The 12,342-nt window shown below is 52.8% G+C and overlaps 1 protein-coding gene across 1 annotated transcript in view; it reads left to right on the top strand.

The window, feature by feature from the left end:
• Positions 1-2,417: 2,417 nt before the first annotated feature.
• Positions 2,418-12,342, top strand: part of PCNT (pericentrin) — a 115,346-nt gene continuing 105,421 nt past the window's right edge. Inside the window, 2 exon segments of the mRNA XM_021082502.1 lie at positions 2,418-3,672; positions 6,214-6,402. Of these exon segments, the coding sequence (XP_020938161.1) occupies positions 3,619-3,672; positions 6,214-6,402 (243 nt within the window). The 5' untranslated portion in view covers positions 2,418-3,618.

Below are 12,342 nucleotides of genomic sequence, written 5' to 3'. Positions count from 1 at the left end.
TGGGTCAAATTGGAGCTGTAGCTGCCAGCCTACTCCACGGGCACAACAACGCGGGATCCGAGCCGCGTCTGCAACCTACACCACAGCTCATGGCAACGCCGGATCGTTAACCCACGGAGCGAGGCCAGGGATGGAACCCTCATCCTCATGGGTACCATTTGGATTCGAAACCCACTGAGCCACAACGGGAACCCCCAGGCCGTCCATACTTTTGTATGACTGGGTCACTTTGCTGTACAGCAGAAATGGCACGTTGTAAATCAACTATACCTAATAAAATGAAAAAAAAAATTGACTAGGGTCCGACTAGCGTTTGCGGACTATCTAGAATAGCCATGGAAACGATTCTGGGGTCCAGAGGAACACAGTTTGAAACCATCGGCCAAAGAAGTGTGGCCAACTAACAGTGCACCTGGGCTCCCACAACGTTCTGGCTGTACGCAACATGTAAAGGTCGAGAGATTCAGGCGCATGCGAGTCTCTCGCTGCTCTTGGAAAGGCTGCTCCTGTGGTCTGCTGGCCCCTGGTCTTAGGAGCCCATCGCCTCATGTCTGCTCAGACTGCTCTGTTCTGTGAGCCAAGACTGGAAACTCCACACAAAGGGCTGTGGTGTGTCTGAATCAGGAGGTGGTTGAGTTTCCAGGGCTCCCTGAAGATTTGCTTAAGTTATGGTTGCTTAGACGCGCACATTTGCACAGAAGAAGAAAGATGAACTTGAGTCAGCAAGGCGTCACTACAGCACGTCGGTGGAGGAGCGCAGTCATCAGCAGTGCATCTCACAGCCTGCATCCAACCCAACTGCAGCGAAGGTACAGGAGTGGGCGAAGGACAGCCCTGCACAGTCACCCATCTTGGTCTTGCTTCATGTGCTGTCTTCTCTCTGGTTTCCACCTGTAGTGCCAGCATCCTGCCCAGCTCTACAGAGACCCAGATCCAAGTCAGAGGCAAGTTCATGGGTGTTTTCATGTCTTGCGTAGGGAAATCAAGGCACAGGTGCTTAGGGGTTTCCCATGTCTCTTCCCATGTTTGCAACTCCCCCTGCCCCTCATTTAGACAAACATCACCAGCTGGTGAGAGCATCACTGCCCCCCCGTCCCCTGCCCCAGCCCACACGTGTCTGGAACACTTACCCAGGTGCAGTCATTCTATACTAACAAGAGGTGCAGGTGAGATGCTTTGGGTCCATGTCAATCCATCAGCACTTATCAGCTTCCAAAGAGCTTAACTAACTAACAGCACTTGATTGTTAATCAAAACTGAGGCTGGGAGTAAAAATCTCACACTGCTTCCTTATCTGCAAAACAGGTGCAGCGGAGCACGACGCTGAGGAGCACACGACGACTTCATGAGGTGTCGACCCCACACACGGACCATGCATTCATAACCCATATTACATCACGTTTCCTTTTAAAAATTTTCTATTTGTTTATTTTTGCTCTTTAGGGCCGAATCCATGGCACATGGAGGTTCCCAGGCTAGGGGTCCAGTTGGAGCTACCGCCGCCAGCCTACACCACAGTCACAGAAATGCAGGATCCCAGCCACATCTGCGACCTACACCACAGCTCACGGCAACACCAGATCCTTAACCCACTGAGCAAGGCCAGGGATCAAACCTGCAACCTCATCGTTCCTAGTCAGATTTGTTTCTGCTGTGCCACAACGGGAACGCCAATAGACTATTTTTTAGAACAGTTTTAGGGTCACAGAAATTTGAACAGAAGGTACAGCACATTCCTTCTTGTTTGTTGTTGTTTTGCTTTTTAGGGCCACACCTGAAGCATAAGGAAATTCCCAGGCTAGGGGTCAAATGGGAGCTGCAGCTGCCAGCCTATATACCACAGCCACAGCAACACCAGCATCTGAGCAACCTACACCACAGCTCACGGCAACGCTGGATCCTTAACCCACTGAGTGGGGCCACTGTTGGAACCTGCATCCTCATGGATACGAGTCAGGTCTGTAACCTGCTGGGCTGCAACGGGAACTTGGGCACACTCCTTTTAATGATCATTTACAATACCCTTGCAATGAATCGCCCAAACATTTCAAGGCTGCAAAACTTCATGGGAGAGAAGAGTGCCTATCACTGAAACAGCTCTCTCCCACTGTGATCTAGAACTGGGTACAGGAGTTCCCGTCGTGGCGCAGTGGTTAACGAATCCGACTAGGAACCATGAGGTTGCGGGTTCGGTCCCTGCTCTTGCTCAGTGGGTTAACGATCCGGCGTTGCCGTGAGCTGTGGTGTAGGTTGCAGATGAGGCTCAGATCCTACATTGCTGTGGCTCTGGCGTGGGCCGGTGGCTGCAGCTCCGATTGGACCCCTAGCCTAGGAACCTCCATATGCCGTGGGAGCGGCCCAATTGTTAGCAACAATAACAACAACAACAAAAAAACAAAAGACAAAAAGAAAAAAAAAAAAAAAGAACTGGGTACAATTACGCTGTCCTTTAAAACTGGAGGTTGGCCCTATGGAGCCCCTTCTATACTGGGTTCCAGGAACTGTCCTAACAGGAATAGACTTGCATTCTGGGTATGGGTTTGCTTTTCCTGCCTGCAAGGCCTCAGCCTGACCCTCTCTCCAGTTTCCCACCGCATAAGGACCCTCCTAACTCTTTGACCCAGGGCACTGCTTCACGGCAGAGGTCCCAGAGTGGACCCATGACTCGGGGGCCCACTGGTCAAGCCTTGGACTGCACCACCCAGAAGCTGCAAGCTGAGGGTATACGCATTAAACCAGAGCCCCCAATGAGGCACTGTGTCCCCAGTGGGAAGAATTCATAGGTCCAGGTGTGGCAGCACCACCGGTAGCTTCCTGTCCTTGCAGCTTCCGGCTCTGTGGTTTGGGTGTCCTGGACGCGATTCCGACTGAATTAACTCTGGGTGCCCCCGGCCTACGGTTCCATGGGTCCAGGCGCTAGTGGGACCCAAGAGAGGGACGCCTAAGGAACGGAGCCAAGTGATATTGTTGGCTGTCTGAGACCCTGACACGAACAAGACCAGCATCCCGGCCAGCGAAAGGAAACCTGGAGACGAGGGTCCTGCCGCTTCGGGGTCCGGCCCCAACCTCAAGGGCAGCCCCGACCTGGCGCATCCAGGCAGCCGGGTCTGGTCCCCCAGGGTGTGTCTCGGAGCTCGTGAAGGCAACTCAGCGCGGGGTCCCCCACATCGGCCTTAGGCTCCCGGGGACGTGCACCTGCCTCCGGGGCAGCCTGAGCAGGAGCCCCACTGCCCACTTGCGCGGGGCCCTTCAAACCGACCAATCATAGCGAGCGCCCAGCTGCCGCGCCCCGTTCATTGGTCCTGCCCGAAGAGGCGGGAGCTGACCGCGCGCCAATCGGAGGGACGGGCACAGGCGTGGCGCTCCGTTGGGCCACGCCTTCCTGAGCGCGCCACTCTGAGCGCCAGTGCGCGAGGGCAGGAATACGGCCCCTGATTGGCCGCAGGCCGGGTGTACGCCCAGGGGCGGGGCCGGGCGCAGGGCGGGCTCACATCTGCGTGACAGTTGTCGTGGGGGGAGGGTGAGCCCAAGAGAGGGGGAGGGAGTGTAAATAGAGCGAAGGCGGCGGCCCATCGGCCCCGCCACTTCTAGGCAACCCGCGAAGCGCATCAGAGGAAGATGGAAGATGAGCAAGAGCAGCGACGCAGAAAGGTGGAGGCCGGGAGAGCGAAGGTAAATGGCACCGCCTCCTCCCCCCGCTCCCCCGGCGTGGGCTCCTCTTTCTCACGGCAGGCTCAGGTGCCGCCACCGCCCTTTGCTAGGAGCCGATGCGGCCAGGTTGTGGCCGCCGTCGCCGTACCCTTGCCCTTTCCGCCGACTCGGCTGGAAACCGCCCCTTGGCCGCCGCCATCTTGAATCCGCCGCCCTCTGCCCGGGCCCGCCCCCTCCGCCGCCGTAGCCAATCAGCGTCCGGGGACGCGCGGCGCCTCGCGGGGAGGTCAGGCGCGGGGCACGCCGGGATTGACAAGGCTGCGGCTGCGCGGGGCGGGGGCGGGGCCGTGGAAGTTCCAGCCCAGATCCCCAGCCCACGGGAGCTGCCAGCTGACGGGCAAGGCGGGAGAGGACGCTGCGCCGACGGACCGTGGTGTCCTTGGGACGCGACGTCCCTAAAAGGCCGCTCGCTCCCGGAGCCCGCGGTGCAGGGACGGGCTGTGACCAAACCTAAGTACCTGTGCACATCTGCTCGCACCTGTGCAGTTCCCTCTTCCCGCCTAGATTCCTGCAGGGCTTGGAGGCCGCGACTCCCTGCACACAGGCTCTCCCTCTATGGCTCGGCTCAGCGTCCATCCTGTTAAAACTACGTGCAGATGTCGCTTTACCCGGAATCGTGCAATTTTTTTAGCGATAAAAAAGTTTTGGCGTTCCTGAGCACGTGACTGTTTGCATTCTGAAATGCTTCCCGCTGACCTACCCCATAGAGTCTGGGACTCCTCGCTGCTTGGAGCCCAGTTGGACAGTCCTGGGCAGGTGAGGGCGATGGGGCTCTGCCAAGCCCGCCCCCCCCCCGCCCCCGTCCGGTGCCAGGCCTGGGGGCTCCAGACGCCCGGACAGAGCCCATGGGAAGTGTCATGACCCTAGGCTGCGGACGCCCCTAGGAACTCACTGCAGCCCTAGCATCACATTTTGTCATCCACGGCGGCACAGTCCGGTAGTCACTAGTTTGGGTCATATTGTAGGGATTAAGCTATGTCCTGACCAAACCCCAGCCTTAGAGGCAGTGGAGAAAGCATGGCACATTGGCTGTGACGCCCTCCTCCCCTTCTGGCTGTCCCGGGAACCTCTGTGCAGTGCTCACAGGTATTAGGCGAAGACCTATGAAGTTGCTGTTTGGGGTCAGGTGGTTGGACATTGGGAACTTCACATGGATTGGCCAGTAGGAGGTGATCAGTGCTAGTTCCTACCCTTGAGGAAACCGCAGGGCCCATTCGTAACACCCAGTGACTGGTGTGAGACGGTGACAGGGACAGCAGGGTGAACGGCAGAGGACAGGGTGGTCAGTTCAGGCTTCCTGGGCAGCTGAGATTTCTGACTGGGGTCTGAAGAGTGTGGCTGTAGTGGGGCTTTTTTTTTGCTTTTATTTTTTCCCTCTGCACGTGCCCTGCAAATATGAAGGAGGTGGCAGTGAGCCAGAATTCAGTCCTTGCTGTTTTCCCTGAGCTTGGCGGGGTTGGTAAATGTGCCTGGATGTTGCTTGAAGGAGCATTGATGGTGAAGAGATTTATCCTTGGGAGAAGAAACAGATGCCTCTCATGGCTGACCACAGGCCAGGGACCGGGACTGATTCAGGAAGAGAACTCCCAGATGGTTAGATCTGATGGAGTTGGGCACAAAATAAATGCATCTGGGGCTGGTTCTGAGAGACAGTTTTTCTCACGTAAATGACCTTTTATGCTTTTCCTGTGTCCGTGACATCGTGTGTTTCTTCTCATTTACACAAATGTTTGTTAAATGCATTTGCTTTTATCACCACAGTTATTATTTGAAGGAACTTGTCTCCCTGTGAAAGGCTCATGTTAGACACCATACCTTTTGAGTAAGGTGTTAGTGGGAGACGGCGTGTGTCTAAAACCCTCAGATTTCAGGGGCTGAACAGCCAGGTGTGCCTCCTGGTGGGGACATTCTGTGGAGGTCCCTGGTGTTTTGGCGAGCTGTGTCATGAAAAATAGAACATCTGATTCCATAAAGGAGGATGTTAGATTGACCTGGCTTAATTAAATTTTTGCTATTTCTGTACTTTGTCTCAGAATCTATGGCAAGGAAGTTTTGGCTAGGCTATATATTTCCCTGATTGGGGGAAAATGGGGCAAAAAGGGAGAGATTTAGCTTTTCTGTAGTTTTAAACCTTAAACATGCCTTGATGAAGCTGTCAGTTTTTAAAATAGATGTCTTTTTAAATTGTCCTGTAAACTGTCAGGGGCTAGAACAGCTCTTCTGCCAACCAGCCCTATGCCTTTGTCTGTGGGCATCATTCGCAGTCCTCATTGTTGGATTCTTCGGATGTCCTTCTGAGCTTAAATCCTGGAGTCGCAGATGCTAGTGGAGGCAGTGTTTGTGGGGCAGGGGTCCACTGGTTGACGTGAGTCTGGCCGGGTGTGGCCAAGCGGACTGAGCCAGCCCGAGCCTCATGTTCCCCACGAGCTCGTGGACTCTGTGCTTCTGTTACTTTTTCCTCGCCTACCTCTGCCTCTGCCGCTTCTCTACCTTTGTGCGCAGCTTGCTCACTTCCGACAGCGGAAAACAAAAGGTGACTGTGCGCATTCGAAGAAAAAGACGGCGAAGAGGAAGGGCCCGGCTGTCGATGCGCCTGTCCAGGAGGAGAGTGCGGTAGCTGCCGCGGATGGCGGGCTCGTGGGAGGACCGGACGTTTGCAGCGACACCCCTGATGGCGGAGGAGCAGCTCAGGTAATGGACTCAGCTCTGGGTTTTACCCTTTTACTTTTCTTGCAGTGAAGTTATTGCTGCTGTAATGTTGGTCTTTGGTCTGTTTTCGCCTGTCGAAAGTGGGGGAAGGAGGTTTCGTTTTATCTTACAAAAGGGGGGTATATTTTTGTGGTTTTCCTTCTAGTTGAAGTTTTTTCTTTTCTTTTTTTTTTTGTCTTTTGTCTTTTTGTTGTTGTTGTTGCTATTTCTTGGGCCGCTCCCGCGGCATATGGAGGTTCCCAGGCTAGGGGTCTAATCGGAGCTGTAGCCACCGGCCTACGCCAGAGCCACAGCAACGTGGGATCCGAGCCGCGTCTGCAACCTACACCACAGCTCACGGCAACGCCGGACCGTTAACCCACTGAGCAAGGGCAGGGACCGAACCCGCAACCTCATGGTTCCTAGTCGGATTCGTTAACCACTGCGCCACGACGGGAACTCCCGAAGTTTTTTCTTAATGACATGATTTTGAGAAATTTTGGACGGACTGTTTGGAGGCAGGTGACAGTATTGGTGCTCGCTCTGGTCTTGGAGCTTTCTTGAGTGCGAGTCCCTTGGGCGTGGCCGTTGCTCAGCCCTCTGACTGGTGTCTTCGGACACTTAGGCCGTAATATCCCTTCTCGTTCTCTCAGATCCCCCTGCTTGTCAGTCTTTGTCCTGTACCCTCTTTTGGGGGGAGGTATCCCTGCAGCGTGTGCAAGTTCCCGGGCCAGGGATCGAACCCGTGCCCACAGCAGGGACCTGAGCTGCTGCAGTGACAATGCTGGATCCTTAACCTGCTGCGCTGCAAGGGAACTCCATGTCCTTCACCTTCCTCCTGAACATGAGATGGGGGAAGGGGGAAGGTGTCACAGAAATGGTGCCTTGCGGGACGAGGTGCCGCTGTCGCCTGCTTGAGGGCCTGGGAGCTGCAGGGGCAGGTGCGAGCTCGGTGTTGAGAGTGCGCCTCTCCCGGGGCCTCCCGACTGCCTGCCGCAGGTTCTCCTTGCACGTGCTGGACGCAAGGGGCCTTGAGTCGGGAGCGCCCCTTGCTTGTGTGCGGGGGGCAGGGTCAGATGTGTGCTAGAATGAGCTGAAAGCAGAATTTGACTCAGAATCGTGCTGCGTCTGGACTGCCTTCGTGAAAAAAGCGGAGCGATGGCCAGCGTACGAAGTTTATGATAGTCTGGGTACGCATCTGGAGGGCTGCTGCTTTTGTAGAACTGAGGGACCTGGCACGTGCTCCACCTTGCCCTGGGAGCTGCTGGTCAGAACTCTCCCTCCGTCCCTGTGGTCTCCTGAGCCGGAGGCTGGGTGCCAGGTGCCCTTCATGTGTGTCCTCTTGCTGCTTCTCTGGGGTCGAGCTGCGGTTCTCAACAGCCTTGTCCCGTCACTGCCGGGTAAACAGAAGCTGTGTTGAGAGGGGACACTTACTCCTAGTGGCTTTTTTCTGTATGTTTCCAACCCAGGCTCTTTGTGGAGAAAATCTTGTAGTGTACAACGAACATTTATTAAAATTATTTTATTTTTTGTCTTTTTAGGGCTGTACCTGTGGCACATGGAGGTTCCCAGGCTAGGGTTGAATCGGAGCTGCAGCTGCCGGCCTACACCACAGCCACAGTACTTACAGATCTGAGCCACATCTGTGACCTACACCACAGCTGATGGCAATACTGGATCCTTAACCCACTGAACAAGGCCAGGGCTCGAACCCGCATCCTCGTGGATACTAGTTGGGTTCTTAACCTGCTAAGCCACAATAGGAACTCCTAATTTCATATTTTACTTTCAAATCAGACAAGTCTTTTTTATTTTAAGTTAAAGGTTATTTTTTAATTTTTAATTTTTAAATCTTTTTATGGCTGTACCTGTGGCACATGGAATTTCCTAGGCTAGGGGTTGAATTGGAGCTGCAGTTGCCAGCCTACGAGGCAGTGCTAAATCTTTAACCCACTGAGCGAGGCCAGGAATCACACCTGCATCTGCGTGGATACTAGTTAGGATGGTTACTGCTGAGCCGCAGTGGGAACTCTTAGCTTTTTGTTCTGAAATAATGCCAGACTTACAAAAAATTAGTGAAAAATAGTAGAATTCCTGGATACTCTTCAACTAGTTTCTTGAAATAGTAATGCCTGTATAATCATAGTATAAATCACAATCGTAGCGTAGTATGAGGAGTGTAAGTTACGCAGTCGTAGTATGAATCGCTTTGAAGCAGTACTGTGAGCTGGCTGATGAACATTGGCTACTCGAATGTTCCCGTTTTCCGGTCCAGGATGCTGTATTGCATTTCAGTGCCTCGTCACCTTGATCTCCAGTCTGCACAGTTTCTCAGTCTGCCTTTGTCTCTCTAAGTCTGGCCCTGGTAGATACCAGCTGGGTATGCGGTAGGATGCCTGTCAGTTTGGGTTGTTTGCTGTTTCCTTCTGATTAAAGGCAGGGTGAGCATTTTGGCAGGAACCCTGCGGAAGTGCTGATGTTGTGTGCTGAGGGCACCACCAGAAGAGGCGCCACTGGTGGGCCTCCTAGATTTCTCCTGATAGAACATTTGTTTAAAAAAAAAATGTTTTTTTACTTAGGGCTGCACCCGCAGCCTACGGAAGTTCACAGGCTAAGGGTCCAATCAGAGCCACAGCTGCGACCTACACCGCAACTCATGGCGACACCAGATCCTTAACCCACTGAGCAGGGCCAGGGGTTGAACCCACGTCCTCAAGGATACTAGTTGGGCTTGTTACCACTGAGCCGCAATAGGAACTCCCTGAAATTTGTGTTTTTTTCTTTGTAGTTAGTATTTTGGATGGAGATACCCGAAGAACCTGTGTTGTTTCTCATCGTCCTTTATTGCACTAGTTTTAGCCTCCATTGGAGATTCGTACCTACAGTAATTATGGTGGTGGCCGGGCGGTGGCTTTCCGTTTCCCCCTTTCCATCTACATACGTTAATTGGCATTTTGCTCTTAAGGAGGAACTCTTGCTCTCCCCACCCCCATGTATTCATTTCTGTATGTCAGCATGGATTTCTAGATACTTATTTTATTCTAGTTTTTTTTTTGTTTTTTCTTTTTAGGGCCGCACCTGTGGCACGTGAAGGTTCCCAGGCCAGGGGTTGAATCAGAGTGACAGCTGCTGGCCTCCACCACAGCCACAGCAACGCCAGATCCGAGACATGTGCCAGATCCTTAACCCACTGAAGCAAGGCCAGAGATTGAACCCACAGCCTCATGGTTCCTAATGGGATTCGTTTCTGCTGTGCCGCAATGGGAACTCCCCTATTCTAGGGGTTTTAATCCGTCATATTAATGTTACATTTGTTGCGTACATTTGACTGTGGGGAGTGCCTTTGAATTGGTGTCTGTGACCCTTTGACATGCCCTCACCTGAACTTCCTTACTTTCTGGCACCAGGAGTTTCCAGGCTTATTTTGTCCTTTCCCTGCTGCAGCCCCCAAATCAGCTATGTCTTTAAGGAGTCCTGCTTCCTGCTGGTGGAAAATGGTATTAGAAACCAAGAGGTGTGTGCTAGGTGTGCTTATTGCTAGTGGGGTGCTTCTAGGCTGTCTTAACAAACAGCTGGAAATGATGCATGCATGCATATGCAGACACGTCTCCGTCTGTCTCATTGTCTAGTCAACGTATAATAAAGTCCATGAATTCACATGAATATCTTCAGTTCCAGTCCAACACCACAGAACTTTTTCCAGCCTTTCTTTTCTCCTTATTTTTAGTTCCTTTTTCCCAGAGTTGAAAACCTGGCTTCTCTCTGCAGCATCTTTGCTTGTCTGCTCAGTCTTTGACTACATGCAGCTTAGTTTCAGAACTGCTCATTCTCACCCCCAGGAAGAACAAGTGTAGGAACTGGAGTAGCCGTGTGTGTACGTAGGCAGCCCCACTTTCCGAATGTTTGCTTTCTGCCACCTCACTTTCGTGAAGGATCTACATGAGGACCTGTTTTTGCTGATGGGAATCCAGAGATGATTTTCACTTTCATGAGGAAAGGTAATTGCTTCTGTACTCTTATGCCGTTTTGGCATATGAAGGCTTTTATAGGACAGCTCTGCTTCTGGGTAGTGGGGGAACCTGTAGTTCTTTTTGTCTTTATCATTCCAAAGTTTGATGTTTAGTGTTCCCAAGTTATTTAGGTTCTTTTTTTCCTTATCGCTTTATTGTGGTTATTTTATTTGCTTATAGTACAGTTAGTTTTACTTGTTTTGTTTCTTTGTATTCTATTTTGGTTCTCACATCCAAGTTGATTTTATTTATTTTTTTGAGTAAGTGAAACAGTTACCAAGGTTCTAAAAATCAGAGCTCGGAGTTCCCATTGTGGTGCAGCGGAAAAAAAATCTGACTAGGAGCCATGAGGATGCAGGTTTGATCCCTGGCCTCGCTCAGTGGGTTAAGGATCTGGCATTGCCATGAGCTGTGGTGTACGTTGCAGGTGCAGCTCGGATCCCACGTTGCTGTGGCTGTGGTGTAGGCCGGCAGCTGCAGCTCTGATTCCACCCCTAGCCTGCGAACCTCCGTATGCCTCCGGGGTGGCCCTAAAGAGCAAAAAAACAAAACAAAACAAAATCCAGACCCAGAGATAAGAGTCAGAGCTGTACTCAGAGCCTGTCATTTCCTCCTCTTCCCACCTCCTCAGTTACACGCCCCCCCTCACAGACAGACACGCTCTCTAATTCCTGGTTTGTCCTGTGAGCGCGTGTTTGTTTATGTCCCTTTTTATGTGAAAGGTAACGCCCCATCGGAGATCTCTTGCACGTGGCTGTTTCCCTAACGTAGACCTTGGACGCGCTCGGTGGGTTCCTGGAGATCTTCGTTCCTTCTTCCGAGCTGCACAGCACGTCTGCTGAGTGTAGGCCCCGCGGTCTGTTACCCCCTCTTCCACCAACGGGCGTTTAGGCGATTTCTGGTAGTTTACGTGACACACAGTGCTGCTGTGAGTGACCTTGTTGGTGTGTATGTTACATCATAGGAGGTGTGTTTTTCACGGTAAATTCCAAGAAGTGAGTCAGAGGCACGTGCAGAAGGTGTTTTGTTGTAGTAGTTTTCACTGCTTCCCGTCGGGAATGGCCTTCGAAATGTGGCAAGACGTGAAGGAATCTTAAATCCACAGTGCTAAACTGAAAGAGGCCGGCCTGAGAGGCTGCAACCATGTGACATTCCAGAAGAGGTGAAGTTCTAGAGACAGGAAACAGATTGTCAGTGTCAGAAGTTGGTGGAGGGGAGAGTCGAACAGGTGAAGCATGGACTTTTTTTAGGCCGTGGAACTTTTCCGTGTGGTAAGGTAAGTTAAAAAAGCCAAAAAACATGTGTATGAAAATTTAAAAAATTTTGTTGCTAGAGGATCCCCTGATGGAATGCAGGATGCAGCAGCTGACCCTAACTGCACTTCCGGGGTGTGTGGCCCCCTCCTGAAGGGGAAGGGGAGCAGTGCTGACCCAGCAAGTCTGGAGGTGAGGGAGGCGGTCAGATGAAGGCAGAAGGAACTGCACACAAGCACTGGGCTCTGGTTGATCAAGTCGTTTCCAAGGCTAAGCTCACGATCCTGCCGGGTGCTGGATGCGGGGGTGGGAGCCAGGGCGGGCGTCTCACTGCCCAGGACATGCGTGTGTGGCCCAGCCTCGGTGGGCACTGGGGTTGGTGTGAAGTTGAGAGTGCCTGGGGTGAGGGCCTTTGGGTCTGGGCTGTGTAGGGGAGGCCAGCTGGAGGAAGGGAGGGGATGGGTCCCGGGAGGTTGAGAGGCGGTGTCTCAGCCGCCTCAGGCTGCTGCTGAGATACCACCCACATTGTTTTCTCGTGGCTCTGGAGGCTGGACATCTAAGGTCAGGTGCTGTCGGGGTTGGTTTTGGCGAGGCCTCTCTTCCTGATGTGCAGACGGCTACCTCTCCGTGTGCTCCCGTGGCCTCTTTGCAGAGGCAGGCTGATGTCTCTTCCTCTTAGG

Source organism: Sus scrofa, unplaced genomic scaffold (genome assembly GCF_000003025.6).
Source record: "Sus scrofa isolate TJ Tabasco breed Duroc unplaced genomic scaffold, Sscrofa11.1 Contig944, whole genome shotgun sequence".
In the NCBI taxonomy this organism is placed as follows: domain Eukaryota; kingdom Metazoa; phylum Chordata; class Mammalia; order Artiodactyla; family Suidae; genus Sus; species Sus scrofa.
Note: the sequence above shows the minus strand (reverse complement) of the source record. Positions and strands in the feature narration are given on the sequence as shown.